At 49.4% G+C, this 16022-nt stretch overlaps 2 protein-coding genes across 3 annotated transcripts; both read left to right on the top strand.

Annotated features, from left to right (window-relative positions):
* The first annotated feature begins 577 nt into the window (after positions 1 to 577).
* On the top strand, positions 578 to 2799 carry PV06_07509. 2 transcript variants are annotated; one of them, XM_016408763.1, is made up of 6 exons: positions 578 to 772; positions 824 to 858; positions 909 to 978; positions 1028 to 1195; positions 1242 to 1567; positions 1615 to 2799. In XM_016408763.1, exons 1-6 carry the CDS (start codon positions 675 to 677, stop codon positions 2607 to 2609), a joined length of 1692 nt encoding a protein of 563 aa, XP_016260517.1. In that variant the 5' UTR covers positions 578 to 674; the 3' UTR covers positions 2610 to 2799. The 2 variants fall into 2 exon arrangements, with proteins under 2 accessions (XP_016260517.1, XP_016260518.1); XM_016408764.1 differs by having other exon boundaries at positions 909 to 1195.
* A 430-nt stretch (positions 2800 to 3229) lies between these two features.
* On the top strand, positions 3230 to 7352 carry PV06_07508 (uncharacterized protein; the record flags this gene model as incomplete). The annotated part of the gene is made up of 5 exons (XM_016408762.1): positions 3230 to 4785; positions 5573 to 5705; positions 5768 to 5913; positions 5989 to 6332; positions 6397 to 7352. 5 exons carry the CDS (start codon positions 3230 to 3232, stop codon positions 7350 to 7352), a joined length of 3135 nt encoding a protein of 1044 aa, XP_016260516.1.
* Positions 7353 to 16022: the final 8670 nt, after the last annotated feature.

Below are 16022 nucleotides of genomic sequence, written 5' to 3'. Positions count from 1 at the left end.
GGCCCATGTTGTGTGAGTACTTTGGTTTAAAGTCAGCACCACCGAGTGATAATTCCAGAGAGGTTCGAGCCTATATCAATGACAACATGGGACGTTGGAAGGAGCTAGAGCAGAAATATGGTCTCCGCGACGACATTGCTCAGTCGGGAATCACGATGCCCGGTTTCGAGATTCTGCACCTCATCCTGGCCGACTTTGATCGCCAGTATGATATGAGCAAAATCTATCGCGCTGGTTTCAAGGAAGATTATTCGGTCATGGATATCTGGGGCAAAACTTGGGACGAAATGAGAAAGGCCAAGATGATACCGTAAAGGGTGGGGCGTGCTGGGATAAGCAGTTAGCCAAGGCATTTGAAGAGGCCGACATGATACTTATTTGGAACTCAATGATTCTCCAGATGGTCGTTCAAAACCAAGAGATCCTCCGAGTCTGAAGAGTTGAAAAGTGAAGTATTCCCGTGGTCTGATCCTCGTGCCGCTATAATATCTGCCTAAAACAGATTTGGACTAGCCTCATTTGTTCGGCATCTCCAAGTCCGACTCCAAGTCGTGTATCTGCGCCATTCAGGCCGTGGATCAATGCGAAGCATCGACTCTGCTTGAACATCTTGACAAGCTGCCGTCACAGCAGGCTATCCCATCTACCTCGTAACATGCGACTGAATGTGAGACATGACTTCGCCGAGTCAACTGCGGATTGACGTTGGCAGCGATCCTCCAGTCCCTCAAATCGCAGCGCTCTTCCTCGTTAACTTTGACAACCGCAAAGGGTACTTTTCCGCACTCCCACTACGTCTTGCTGAGACTAACTCAGGATTCAGTTACACGCTAGGTTGGCACAAGACAATAGACAACGGTCAGACTCCCCCTTGCAATTGCCTCTTCGCAGGCTGATACCGTTTCCAGTGCAGATTGAAGGCGTCGTCGAGTTCAAGTCACTGCCCTCGGGCTTACACAATGTCGAGGAAGACTTGGTGTGAGTGTTGTGTCATAAGGATCTGAAAGAGACGCTGAAGCCGTGAAAGGTATTTCATTCACGACGATTATGCTGGCCTCAGTGCCTTTGTCAAAAAGCCAGATGAGGAGTCCGAAAGGTCGGCTCGAATGCTAGCTGTGGGTGTACTTGTCCCATTGGAACATGGTCGCATAGGGCGAATTTGGCGCCACGCCATCAGCCTACAACAGCTTGCAAGGTACGACATTAGAAAACCCTTGGCGTCGCAGACTGACCATCTGCAGAGCCCAAATCAATGATTTGAGGGATACTACCCTCCTAGAGGAGTACTGGAACAAACAGAGACTTCAACCAGACGACTCGGCCATTCAATCACCAGTTGAAGCCAACGGCAAACAGTCTAACGGCTACCGAAAAGCTAGGTCAATGAGTGCGGCGACTACATCCATGCCTACTCAACATAGACTCATGCCTCACCATCCCGCTGCTACACTACTCGATGCTCTCAGGACTTTTGGTCCGCTTATATTTCCCGTATATCGTGCTGCGCTGCTGCGAAGGCGTATATTGATAATAACAGATACCCCTGTTGAGTTCTGCTGTAATCTAGGTAAGCATGAGGCAATTGCTACCCCAACAGAAGCTCATATATCATAGTTTATATTATTTCGATCTTATCGTCGGTTTCAAAGTCGCTATTATCGCAATTGCCTTCCTCCGAAGCGCCCGAACCATGGTTGAAGCCTTTGTACACGGTTGGAGTGCTGGACATTCCGGAACTGGAAAAGACCGAGCGCTGGATCGCTTGCACTACAGACGATGTGCTGAGTACCAAGCCGCATTTGTATGATGTCTTAGTGTTCATGCCACGCTCGGGACCAGACCACGCTCCACAAAAGGCCTTTCCACGTATTGTCCGTTCGACACCACAACTAAGCAAGGGCTTTCCCACCACAAGTACCAAGGCCAGTGAGCGAGATTTCAATCGTTTCGTGCATCTTCAACAGGGGCTACATAGATATCCACGGTGCCACATCGGAATAGACGACACAGACGAGGAGCAAAACGACGACGCCGCGTCAGTTTCTTCTCATTCCTCGGCGTACTTTGACAATAAGGCTGTCATCGAACCAGCTTCGTGGTCGAAAGTTGCCTATACTTCTCTGGTGTGGTGGGCTTCTGCTGGCGATAGACGAGCTGGACTGACAGACTCGGAAGAAGGCGAGAGCGAACAAGATCTCTCCCTCCTCCAGGGTGAACACGATGATCAAACTCAGGAAGTAGCTCTTGTTGCATACTTCCATCAAATGACCGCACGTCTTTTTGACACCGTTGCCGCGGCTGTAGCAAGGGCAGATGGAGGAGAAGTCCACGAAGCATATCATGACGAGAGTGATAACGACGAAAGTCCACCTGGTGAAGTTTCCGAATATCAAATGGGCTCTGAAGATCGAGAAACAGAACATCTCCTCTCGACCAAAGACGAACAGCCCGATATTGAGATTACCCAAGAAGACATGGTGACTATGGGATTGGACAGCTGGAGCGCATCCGATAAGAAGTTCGTCGAGGAATTCATTCAGCTTTGGTGGGGAAGAAAAGCGGCCGTCCATGCGGCAGTCATTGAATGTTGTGGGTTGAGAATATTATGAGAAGATGATTCCCTTGTCTTTGGGTCTTTCTGCTATTCTCATAGAGACTGAAAGAGAACATGCTGTACAATATATCTCTTCAGCCTCTCCTCGTAGCCTTTTGCGTCTGTACTCCGTACACTGTAAATATATGAACACGGTCGGACACGCGACGGCATTTCAGGACCGGCCTCGAACCCCGGAACTAAACCGCAAGCAGTAGCTGGCTGTGTCTATGGCCAGTGACACTCAAGCTTGTTCCGCGCCCTGTCAAATTGATTGCTATCTATTGGTGACGGCACGAATGTTGTAACTCAGACATGCAGACGAAGCTAGAAACACATTACTTCATACAGCATGAAGTGGACGTGTTCCCCAGCAGCCTCGTGCCCTGCATGAAAACTATGACATTTATGGCCCCCACTGAACGGTTGTATTGTACTAATTCAGGAAATGCCGATCATGCCGATGCAGATCAAAAGCTGCTTTGTTTCTCCTGTTTCCCCTGAGTCGTGAAACCGTCGAGCAGCAAATACATCTACAAATATTATTGAGTGCCACTGCACGTCTGTCTTTTCTGGTCTGATTTTTTCTTCTCTTGATATCCTCGATCTTCACGAATCGCGTCACGTCTGACCACCATGGGTCCGGAAGACTTTACGTTTGGGTACGCCACCTCATGGACGGGCCTTGTAGGGTATCTGGTGGTTGCCAAAGTCCTTTACGACGTGGTATTGGCGATTTACCGCATCTGGTTCCACCCCTTGTCCAAGTTCCCGGGGTCAAAACTCGCCGTCGCGACCTACTGGCACGAAACCTTCTACGACGTTTTCCGGGGACATCAGTACATCTGGAAGATCAAGGAGATGCACGACCAGTATGGCCCCGTGATCCGCACGAACCCCGACGACGTGCACATCCATGACCCGGATTTCTTTGACGAGCTATACGGCCTCAAGTTGGACAAGTGGGCGTGGTGGACGCGCGGATTCGCCGTCCCGACCGCCGGGGGCATGACGGTCGAGCACGAGGTGCACCGAAAACGTCGCGGCGCCCTCAATCCGTTCTTCAGCAAGGCCAGCATTGTCTCCAACATGCCCGTCATTCAGGAGAAACTCGCCGTCATGTGTCAACGGCTGGACGACATTGTCAAAAGCGGCAATCGCCAGGTTCTCGACTTGGAGGCCATCTATCTCGCCCTCACCACCGACGTACTCACACAGTGCAGCTACGGCTGGACATACGACTACATCCACAACCCGGAGTGGGCCATGACGTGGAAACTGGTCAACACCGGCGGCCGGGCGAGCGCGGCCATTGTGCGTTCTTTCCCTCTTATCGGCGCCATCGTCCGGTCCATGCCGCTGAGCGTGGCAATCAAGCTCGTACCGCCCGTGGGGTTCATGAAGTCCTGGATGCAGCGGGTGGGTATCCAGGTCCAGAAGATCAAGTCGGACCCTGACATGATGAGGATGATCCGGACCGAGAAGAGGCGCAAGGACACCATCTTTGCCCAGATCTTGAGCAGCGATCTGCCCGAGAGTGAGTTGAGTGATCAGAGGTTGATCGATGAGGGTGTTTTGATCGCCACGGCTGGAAGCGAGACTACCGCCTGGGCTATCACCATCACCACGTACCACATAATGAAGAACCCGCAAGTACGAAAAAGGATGCGCGAAGAGTTGAGGCAGGTGGAGATCCCAAAGGGCGACACGGTGGCACCCTGGACGAGCCTCGAGCATCTGCCCTACCTCACCGCCGTGATCAAGGAAGGTGTACGCATGGCCGGCGGGATGTTGTCGAGGTTACCCCGGATCTGTGACAAGGACATCGTGTACAAGGAGTGGGTCATACCTGCCGGAACGCCGATTGCGATGACCCCCCATCTGGTGCTCATCGATGAGAAGGTGTTTCCGGAACCGAGAAAGTTCATCCCCGAACGCTGGTTGGATCAGATGGATGAGGGCAAGACCACGTCGCGGTTGGACAAGTATATCGTGGCGTTCGGAAAAGGGTCACGCAACTGCATCGGCATGCATCTGGCGTACGCGCAACTTTATATGAGTTTGGCAGCCATGGTGCAGAGATATGATTTGGAAATGTTTGAGACTGACGACAGTGATGCGACACCCACGAGGGATTTGTTCACTGCAGGGGTCAAGTTGGACAGTAAAGGGATCAGGGTTCTTGTTCATGGGTAGGACGAAAAGGCTTGATTTGAAGGGGGTTGCGGAAGATATTTAGAAGCCCTATACTCCGTGTTAGTCCACACGATCCACACCACACTATTGTGTGTAGTAGGACTCGGTAGCCAACTTAAAACGACTTGCTATTCTTACGATGCATTGATATTCACTATTATGTAACCTCTTATCCCACACACAGTAAGACCCTCTCGAACACTGGCATTTACGACGGATCCGACGTCTTGTGGGGGCGGCGCAATCCGGGCCCATTTCATAGAACTCTAACCGTTGGTGGTGATTGTGTGCGGAGAGAGGCTTCTCTGGTCGACAACGACAACGCTAATGATCGTTTCCGTCTCGATTTCTCACGGAACCTAGACCAAGTCAAGATACCTCTGGAGGAACGGATGGAGGATTTCGCGCTCACGGCCTGAATCACCAACATACTGATCCCATAATGCTACTCCGTACTCGTACCCTCCCATCCGTTCAATCCCCAGCTTTTGCGAATACCCCACGGCCACATAAGACTTGTGGAGCTCGTAAAGTCACTGGATATGGTCTCGAGATTCCGCAAGTGAAAGAGTGTTTCTGTATCGCGGATCCTCGTAATTCCTCCAGTCCAGACACCTTGCTCTCTCTCAAGGTGCAATGTCCTCTAATACTTCAACCCATCCAACGAAGGAACAAAGGGGGTCGAAGAGAGTGCGACAGGCTTGCCAGAACTGCCGGTATGTGCTGTCTCACTTTCTCGGTACCATTATGAAGGCTTGATTGCTGATTCTGCTCTCCCACAAGACGCAAGAAGTCAAAATGCGACGGGCAGAAACCTTCGTGTAATTTTTGTTCTCGGTTGAAGCAAGAATGTGTCTATGGTGATGGTCCACTCGTTTGTCACCATGCTTTGCCCAGAGCTCAGATCAGTGCCGATGTAAGTCATTTGCTATCTTTCCATAGAAGTACTGTGTGTCATTAGCTGATAAGTCCCTCAAGGAGATTGGCCTTGCGACACGGGTAGCATTATTAGAAGCAAAACTGAGTCTTATGAATAACAACGACCACCGTGCGAAGAGGAAGACATCACCAGGAGTTAGCTCTGCTGCGTCCAGCCCTGACTCGGAGTCGTCCCACAGTTTTCGGTATGCTTTCGAAGCTGCAAGACTTCATACTGAAAATCATAAGTGATTACCTGCTAATGCCTGGAGACATCATAGAAGCAAGTACTCTCAGTTGCCTCCAGAGCCAGTTCTTCGGTCACTACTCGACACCTATTTCCGCTCGTGTCAGAATCAGCCATACGTTTACTTTCGCGAGGCAACGTTCTACCGTAAGCTGGAACAAAAAGAGTATCCGGATTATCTTCTCCTGGCCATGATTGCCTTGTCTGCCCGCTTCTCCGACGAATCATTCTTTGATTCGCAACAGCTGGAGGCGGTGAATTTCTACGGCCGAAGTGCATGGAACGAGATCTTTGACAAGGCTTTTGCCGACGACAACCACCTTTTGGATATTCACATGGTGCAAGCGACGAACCTTCTGGCCGTAGTAGACTTCACAGGTATTTCTTATCTCATCCCAGATCCAAACGTTTTTCATTCGGCTTTGACCTGATTGCTTTCCAGCCGGTCGCCATCGCCTTGGTTGGGTCAAAATCGGCCTGGCCGTCAGATTTGGGCAGAGTTTGCAACTCAATGCAGAGCCGCGACCGGACTTGTCACTTGAGGAACAAGATGAGAGACGGTTGACGTTCTGGTCCGTCTATTTATTGGACCGACTCGCCTCGTGTGGTGTCTACAGGCCTTCTACGATTGCGGACAGCGATTGCTCTACACTACTGCCTTCGGACAATCCCGAAGCCAACCAGGCAATGCCGGGGTTGCGGCTCCTCGAAGAGATGCACACAATCCATGAGGCAGGCAGCATGGATCCTTTCGCGCATACAATTCTAATGGCATCTGCACTGGGGAGAGTGGAACGCCAGGCGCTCCAGCAACAAGGATCCACCGACCGTTATCCCCCTTGGGATTCTCGAAGCGACTTCGCGGCCATCTACAGCTTGCTGTTGAGCTTCGAAGGATATTCTAGGGTGACTGACGCTTCAGTGTCAGATGCAATTCATGCCCAGTACCTTGATTCGTACGGCATGATTGATCAGCAAAAAGCAGGACATTTCATCTTTGCCATGATGTTGTATCACATGAATCAGTGCATCTTACATCACCCCTACCTTTTTCGCAAGCGGCTACAATCAATTGAAGCTCCACCGCCACTGAGCTTTGTGAGCGAAATCCTACGACGCTCATTTTGGTACGCTGAACAATTAATATCGACCGTAAGATCAATTCAGGAACTTGGAATGACTATCAGCTCATTTTATGGCTATCCAATGGTTGTTGGTGGAGTGATTTGCAAGCTATTCTCCTACCACGACGATAGCACGACGAGCAACATGGCCAAACAATTATACCACCACACAACGGAATTCCTTGACTCGGGACGCAGTCTTTGGGGACATTATCCGAAAATGGTAAGAAGAAGTCCTGACCTTCTGTCTTTGCCAGTCTTCGTCTCTCTCTAATCTCTTGTTTCTGAAATGTTTGCTGATGTTATGTGGCCTGCAGTCCATTGCGCTTGACCAGTTCCATCCAGATCCTCTTGCTGCAAGAGAACTCGTCACTGCGTCTCGATCCACGGAACTCTGCAATGATCCCAGTCTCCAGCCCATAGAAAACCTTCTAGATTATGGTTGGCTCTCTGACCCTGCTAGATTCGGCTCTTTGTCTACGAACATTGCGAACCCAGGGCATCATCACGTTTGTTCTGATGCTTCTGCGTCCAGTGATGAAAGCTCGATTTTAAACGCCAAAGATATTGAAGGACCATCCCTTTCAGAAGCCCGAATCATACCAACCACTTACCAAGATCCTCTTGGCGATCGTGACTGTGATTTGCTCAAAGAGTTCAATCTCAATAACGACATACGCCGATATGAAGACCTTGATATGAATTTAGAAAACCATCTCGAACTACCACCCATACAAGATCCTTGGGACAATTTCTTTGTCGACGATAATCAAGATCCATTAGCTTATTCGATGCTCACAAGGTAGCAAAGCTAGGTGGACTGCAAATTAGCAGCGGCGATTTGGGACTATGTCGGGGCCTCCAATAAGTTCGTCACCTACCTCTATAGTTGTTATTTCCGAGCTACTTAATATCGTATTGAGGATGCGTAACTATGTCAATCAGTCACAGACCGAGCCTCTTTCGACACCTTGATTCCTTAGTGATGTTAATGGCTCAAAAAGAAGGTCATATCAAACAATATAATAAGTTTCTCTTGAAAATATAAAGTCATGTGTTGAGACTACCCGACCCGGCCCGGGTATGATAAGGGCAGAGAGTTCCATGGTTGCGAAGCGGGCTTCGTTGAATTTTCACGGTCCGACCAGAGGTTTTTTGGTTTTTCAAAAAACTGCTAGGCTTTTATGTGTGCGTAAATCAAGTCTCAGAATAATGCCAGACAGTTTAGCCACTTCAGTCACATAAGGCCGTTGAACAAAGGTATCGGGGCTGCATTTTTTAATTGTGCCAGTTTTCTATCTCATCGCCACCAATCTTCACTAGAACTCCCACGGCATGGCCCCCAGACAAGAAGACATGCCAGACGACGACGATCATCACAAAAAACCTACAGACCTCGAAAAGCACATCATGTTCTGGGATCGGGATGGAGATGGACTGATCAACGTATCCGATGTTTGGCACGGCTTTCGTGACTTGGGATTTTCCATCCCATACAGCATCATCAGCCTATTCATACCTCTTCTGTTTTCGTATGCAACTCAGCCCGGCCATGCTGGCGCCGCCGCCAAGCGCGACCCTCGGTTCCGAGTTTGTGTGTCCAACGTCCACCGGACCATCCACAGCAGTGACTCTGGGGTGTTTGACCCTCGCGGACAGTTGGACCAGGACAGGTTCGACAGCATGTTCACCAAGTTCGACACCGAGAACAAGGGTCACCTGACCACTCGCGAGTACCTACGAATGTGGAAGTCAAATTGCGACCCCTACGACTTTGGGGGCTGGCTCTACAGTTTTATGGAACTCTTGACCACTTGGTTGCTCATCCAAAAGCGTGGGCAGATAGCAAAAGCAGATCTACGGGGGGTCTATGACGGAAGCCTGTTCTACATCATCAAGGAGTCAAGGCAGCAACAGACTAAGGAAATTTAGAAGAGCTGCTGGGGAGATGCTCTCCCTCGAGTTTCAAAGTTGAAATGCACACATCCTCGCAATCTCGACAAAAGAATATCATGTGTCTCGGTATCAAATCTGGTATTACTACATACCTAGGTAGGTAGCTAAGCAGGATTCCGCTTCAAGAATAGAGTCTGCGAATTACAGAATGACTTCAACCCGCCCACACCCCATTCCACCCCGATGCCACTCTGCTTGTGTCCGCCGAACGGGAAACGAGGGTCCAGTTCGAAATGAGTGTTGACCCAAACGTTTCCCGCGTCGAGCTTGAGGGCAATTTCGTTTGCACGTCCCAGGTCGTTGCACCACACCGAAGCTCCCAGGCCCATGTGCGTGTCGTTTGCCAACTTGATGGCTTCCTTGTCGTCTTTGAAAGTGAGGAGGGGGACTATTGGACCTATATTTTCGTGTAGAGTTTCTGTCAACATTTCACTTTTCTTTCTGCGTCGGGTGATGGGGGATGACGGTTCACCACGTACCAAAAGGCTCTTCTTTTACGATTCTTGAGTCAAGTGGAGGGCGGTCGATGATGGTAGGAGTAATGAAGTATCCTTTGCCCTCTGGATTCTTGCCACCCACGGCGACTTTCCAGTCTTTGGTTTGGATGTCCTCGAACAAAGTCTTGACCTTTTCATATTGCATTTGGTTTTGAATGGGACCGAGGTATACGTCGGGTTCAGTTCCTGGGCCGACCTACACGAATACTTTTGTCAGCAAAATGATCTAAAGAATTGCCGTGTTATCCTACCTTTAGATTTTTGGTTGCCTCTACCATTGCTTGTAGGAATTCATTCGCAATCGATTCTTGAACAAATATTCGTTTCAGAGCCAGACATATCTGTATGGTTAGAGATTCAAGTGAGCCATCTGAGCACGTTGAAGTTGTACAATTGTTGGAACTTACCTGGCCCGAGTTGAGAAATGCAAGTCCTGCAATCTATTGCATGATTTTAGCCGATAAAACCCTCCAGAGTGATACCCTCTCACCTTCGGAGCTACAACAGCAATATCTACATTGTCAGTAACAATGGCTGGGTCATTGCCACCACTGGTCAATCGAACAGAGTCAGCGTTTTCTTTCTCAATAGACTCACTCCAATGCAGCAACCAAAAATACTCACAGTTCCAAAGTCACTCGTTTCAATGTCTTGCTGGCCGACTCCATGACCTTCTTCCCCGTCAAGGTTGACCCCGTGAAACTGATCTTGGCCGGGATTGGATGCTCCGTAAGAATGGGACCTAGGCTGTCGTCCCCTGACAGTGCCTGCACCACGCCGGGAGGGAAAAAGCGCTGCGCAAGTTCGACCAGTTTCAAGTCCCCAGCAGGGGTGAACGGCGAAGGCTTGATGACGATGGTGTTGCCGGTCACAACCGCTGGCGCAATTTTCCCGGTGGCGAGGAGGATCGGGTAGTTCCACGGGACAATGCCGACAGTCACACCGAGTGGAGTGTATCTGATGAGAATCTCTTTGTCGCCTTCAAAGACTCTCTCCTCCGGGAGCTCGAGTTTGGCAATGTCGCGCATCCACTGAATGGCAAGGTCAAGCTCAAATCGAGCAAACACCAACTATTAGATCAGAGGATACATCAACATCAGTGACACTCTCAATGTGAGATAAAGACGTAGTTGGATTATCTATCCCAAAACTCACCGGTTTTCCTTGCTCCTGGGTCAAGAGTTGCGAGAAATTTTCTTTCTCGATCTCTAGTGCATCTGCAAATGCCAGTACAGCGTTCTGTCGAGCCGAATACGAAACTTCAGACCACTTCTCAAATGCCTCCTTTGCGGCGTTCAATGTCCTATCGACGTCGTCCTTTGTCGCAATAGGGACTTCTGGTCCTGGCTCTCCTGTGGCTGGATTGATGCTGTGTCGTGTCTTGGATGTTGTCTCGAGATTTCCGTTGATGACATTCTTGAAATGGCTCCAATCGAGGAGACCATTTTTGCTCGAGTGGCCATCAACAACGCCATTGGTCTGGCCGTTGACGACGACAATTTGTACGGTCATGCTGACGAGACCGTTCAAAGGGAGTAGAGAGTAGTTCTGAACGTCACACAGTCAATCTTTGTAAGTATCGTGAAATTGTTTAAGTTGCTTTAAACTATAGTTGTGTTCCTGAAAGACATATAACGCAGAACGTTGAACAACGCCCCCGCCCGCTCGCCTTGCCGGACAAACGCAAGACAGCAGCATGAAGAGCACACGGGCCGGGAGCCGTAGTTGTGTGTCGTGACTGTCCTGGATAGCTCTTACCAGTCGCTAGTCTCCCCAGATTGTGGGATGATGTGGAGGTGTGGGAATGCGCGGGCCGGACAGGGGGCACGGCATCTTGGCCAGCTCCAGGAAAGTACCTGATCGGCGCCACAGCAAAAACTCAACATCTTGTAAACAGTTTGTCGGCGGCAATATCTTGAACGCGTGTGACTACTGCCGTACATGGAATAACGCTTTACATTTTCTATAACGGGGCATTTCAAACGTTGATCAACGGCCCGTCATGGCCTCGAACGAGGTTTGTGGACGACAAGTTATAACATATTACACCTCCAGCAGAGTGTGTCCATTTTGTGTTGAAAGACAGGGTTTTATGCCGTTGTATACTGTCCTCTCTATCAGGAACCGAATTGAGCCGAATATTGATCATGAATAACGGAATCGGTGATTACGATGTCGACCATGCTGAGAAGGGTCATGCTCAGCAAGAAGTCAATCACCAAAATGGTACCCATGGTTTTCCTGACCTCAAACAAGTTCATACCACCATCACGCTATCTCCAGAGCAATTCGAGAAGCTTTATCTCGCTCCAATCGGCCGTCATCAACCAACTCTAGCCAAAAAGTTTGGAAACCCAACACCACTGTGAGTTGTAGAACCTCGTCCTCCCCACTGTTGGTAGGTTCAAGGATCGCAAATTCTCTCTAACATGTATAGGGCCATTGCAAGCTTTGTTCTGACAACAACTCCCGTATCTTGTGCGTTGATGGGATGGAGAGGTGCTGGCAATAACGGAGTTGCTGTCGAGTATGCCCTCGATGCCGACACCTGACTCTCTCTCGTGTGTACTCTGACATTTGAGGGTGTAGTGGCGCAATGGTGTTCCTTGGTGGTACAATGCTAGCAGTCTCGGGCCTTTTGGAATTCGTCTTGGGCAACACATTTCCCTTTGTGGTCTTTTGCTCTTTCGGTAAGTAATGGTGGCCAGCCCAAAGAAAATTTGGAGGAAATTCCAGAATTTACTGATTCAAATCAGGTGGTTTCTGGCTTACTTTCGGGTGTACACTGCAAGCTTCGTTCGGTGCAGCTGGTAAGTCTTCCTTAGGACGGAACCCATCCTTGTTGTTCATGGAACGGCAGACGGGGAAGCATTGGGCATTCACACTTACACGCTGAACTCGTAGCTCCATACTCGACCAGTGGAACCAACACCGCCGAAGGTTTGGCGTCAGCAGGGTTCATGAGTACTTTTGGTATGTTTCAGGCCCCCTCAGCAGCACGAGTAGAGCCATCATTTATTGACAAAACCTCAAATCGAAAAGGTTTCCTCCTTCTTGCAATGGACTTGTTGGTGGTTATCTACGCCATCTGCGCCACCAGAACGAACGCCGTCTTCTTCACCGTCTTTCTCTCTTTGATAGTCGTCTTCTCCTTACTGACGGGCTCATTCTGGAGATTGGCATTGGGTGATACTGTGGTGGGTATGAGGTTGTACAAGGTCAGTCTTGTATCTACTTGCTACTTTCTCGTCGTCGGTAAACAACAAATCTGACAACCCTCATGACAGGGAGGTGGAGGAGCTCTTTTTGGGACCAGCTTATTAGGATGGTATTTACTCACAGTTCAATTGTTTGAAGCGGTCGGGATACCAGTCACTTTACCTGTGGGGGACATGAGTCGCGTGTGGATGTCGAAAAAGGAAAGGGCCTAGGAACAGTCTACGGATTGTATAATGCCACTAAAATGACGAGATGGACGAATTAGTTGGCAAAAGGAGCTCTGGCAAAATGTGTCTGGTAACTGCGGTATGAATAGCAAGAGTACCAAGAGTCAACCAAGTAATGAATGCGGGTGTCGTGGGTTACTTCCCAGTTGTGAACCATAGAGTAGAAAACAAAAAATCACGGGAATGCTATGCATGACATTCTAGACACTGAAGCCTCACTATCTGTTGTGGCAAACAATAAACATACTGTTCCTTGGTGGAAGTCGTTTGAAGCAGAGGCAGTAAGCCGATCTCCTTGAGGCTAAATTGATCATCATCAAAGACCTCAATGATATCTAGAAGTGTATGGAGACATTTCTAATCTTTACAAGTGTGCAAGTGTAGTACATAGGGAAGATTTAAAGAGTCATTATATTTCAAGTCCTATTCTTTTCCCTTGACCTCGAAGTCCTTCTCCAGTAGTCGACTCCTCAACCATAGTGACTGCATCGTTATCATGACGGACGACATGGACATCAAACCTGCGCCAAACGAGCTAGACCGTGGAATTGGGTGTGTTAGCTAGGTTGGTCTTACCAATGGACAAAAAAAACCGGCAATGGACCAAACTTACGGTTTGAGAGTATAACCTAGGGGCATCAAGATACCGGTGGCCAGACTCAGGGCAATGACATTGTAGCAAACGGCCCAAATGATATTCCACCGGATCTGTCGCATAGTTATTTTGACGATACTACCAAGTAAGGGCAAGGAGCCGAGGCCAGAATTGAGTATCATGACCGACCCTCCGACTGTTGCGGCCGAGGAATTACAGGTCATAATGGTTCCCACATCAGATGCTGCGAGACTCGGAGCGTCGTTCAGTCCGTCACCAATCTACCAGGGATGTTTGTCAGCATTTTGTCCAATCTTATGACGATTCTGTCCATGGAGGAAAGATCCAGAGGGCCGCATTACCATGGCTACCTTTGAACCAGCCTTCTGAAGCGATCGGATATGTTGGAGCTTATCTGCAGGGCTGGCTCGAGATGCGAGTATTGGTATTCCCAACAGGGATGCCACTCTGGATGCTTCAGCTTCGGCATCTCCAGTCAACTGAAGGAAAAGATCAGGGATCATTAGCGAAAGTCGGTCAGCTGGTGTTGAAGGTCAGTGACGTACCATAGAGACCCCATAACCCCTATCAACAAGTGTTCGTAGCGTCTCTCTCGCTTCGGGCTTGACCTGGTCCTATGCCTGCGTGTTAGTCTGAGATGGAACCAGATGGACATACACTCCTACCTGCAGCTGTATTGTTGCCACGAGGATCCCATCGACCCCTATGTGCACAGCAATGCCAGGGACTTGTGGTTTGACAGATTCTGTGTCTAAGCTGGAAGCAACTGAATTCTCTCGTAGGAACTCTTGATTGCCAATACAAACCCGATGCCGTGAGGATGATCCATGAGCGTTCTCAATGCCGACCTTACCCGCGACGCCACGGCCTGGAACCGAAACAGTGTCACTCAGCGACGGGCGAGCAACAGACTTTAGCCACCCTGCACTAGTCTCTTGAAGCCCCTTTTTGAACAAAGCCACTCCGATAGGATGTCCATTTGCCTCATGCTCTTCGAGTGCACACACAAGTGTCCACAACATGGCCTCCTTGCCCTTCCAAGCGGGATGCATCGTGATGCTTTCAACTTCAAAATTTCCTTCGGTCAAAGTGCCAGTCTTGTCAAAGACCATCTGGTCGACTCTTTCCAACTCCTGAAGAGTAGAAACACCTTTGGTCAAAAGAATTCCTTTGGAATGTGCGGCATCTTTTAGATGACAATAAGTAAATTTGAGCTTAAGTGTTTGAGTGTGACCAGCTGGTACAGAGGCAGAGGAACTCACCGATTGATGCGACGACGGCAGAAGGTACTGCTAGACCGAGAGCACATGGACATGCGCTAACTAGTATCGTCATTACACGCTCGACAAATCTACACATTGCCACATAGAATCCGACGGGACGTGAGAGTTTTTGTTGATAGTACAGCTCAATCGTCGGCGAAGAGAATGCCAACAACACGACCACCAGAGAGAACCAGCGAGTGACAGTGTCGATCACATCTTGACCTTTTATTTTGTTGGCACCTGCTTCGGAAACGCTTCGGACGAGCTGAGCATAGAATGATTCTTCACGTTCCCGATTAACAACACATGACAAACTTCCGTTGAGATTCTGGGTTCCTGCCAGCAGGGAGTCACCCAATGATTTTGTTATGGGCAAGGCTTCGCCTGTGATCAATGACTGATTGACAGTGGAAGTGCCTTCTACCACGTAGCAGTCGCAAGGAACCACACAGAATGGATCGAGTTTGATGGTGTCTCCCGGACGTAGAAAGGAGCTGGGAACTTTCTGCCCTCTCATGCGTCAGTAAAATCGATACTATAGATTCAAGGACTTGGGGTGGGGGATAAGCACTCGCCTTGCCACTTGGCTGCAACTGTACATAATCCTGGCCTGACAATCCTTCATAGAGTTTAACGAGATGTTTCGATGCCTGTCTTCTGGACAAGATGTCGAGATACCTCCCAGCAACCACAACCAAAGTCAATCCCGAAGTGGTCATCGCGTAGGATGTCGATTTCAGGGGACCCACAACCAGTATGTCAAGAAAGGTGAACACGAGTCCCACCAAGGTAGATAAGGAGATGAGGGAGTTCATATTCAAATGTCTCCTTCTCAGCAGCCGCCAACAGTCCGAATGTATCCAGAGTGCGTATTGATATTGGTTCATGACGGCGATGAGCGCCAATGCGAGACGGAGAATACCTGCCAAAGTCGCCGCCTTCGAGCTTTGGGATGCCCATCCGCCCACGACGTTACTGGTGTAGGCCAGGACCTGTAGAACGGCGCCGTATCGTGCCAATCCGGAGAAAGATTCCTTTAACAGCGCAATGTCCTTTTTCAACTTCAAGAGCTCCATTACCTCACTGTGCGTTCGAGGGCCCAGTCGTGCTTCATATCCTGCCTCACGGACGGCATCAACCAATCGTGCGGCATCAAGAGGCTTC

Source organism: Exophiala oligosperma (genome assembly GCF_000835515.1).
Source record: "Exophiala oligosperma strain CBS 72588 unplaced genomic scaffold supercont1.7, whole genome shotgun sequence".
In the NCBI taxonomy this organism is placed as follows: domain Eukaryota; kingdom Fungi; phylum Ascomycota; class Eurotiomycetes; order Chaetothyriales; family Herpotrichiellaceae; genus Exophiala; species Exophiala oligosperma.
The sequence above is the reverse complement of the archived record's forward strand: the minus strand, read 5'-3'. Positions and strand labels throughout refer to the sequence as shown.

Coding starts and splice junctions, on each gene's coding strand:
- PV06_07509 (XM_016408763.1), top strand. CDS start 675: ATGACTTCGCCGAGTCAACTGCGGATTGACGTTGGCAGCGATCCTCCA. Junction 859..908: donor GCACAAGACAATAGACAACG/GTCAGACTCCCC, acceptor TACCGTTTCCAG/TGCAGATTGAAGGCGTCGTC. Junction 979..1,027: donor AATGTCGAGGAAGACTTGGT/GTGAGTGTTGTG, acceptor AAGCCGTGAAAG/GTATTTCATTCACGACGATT.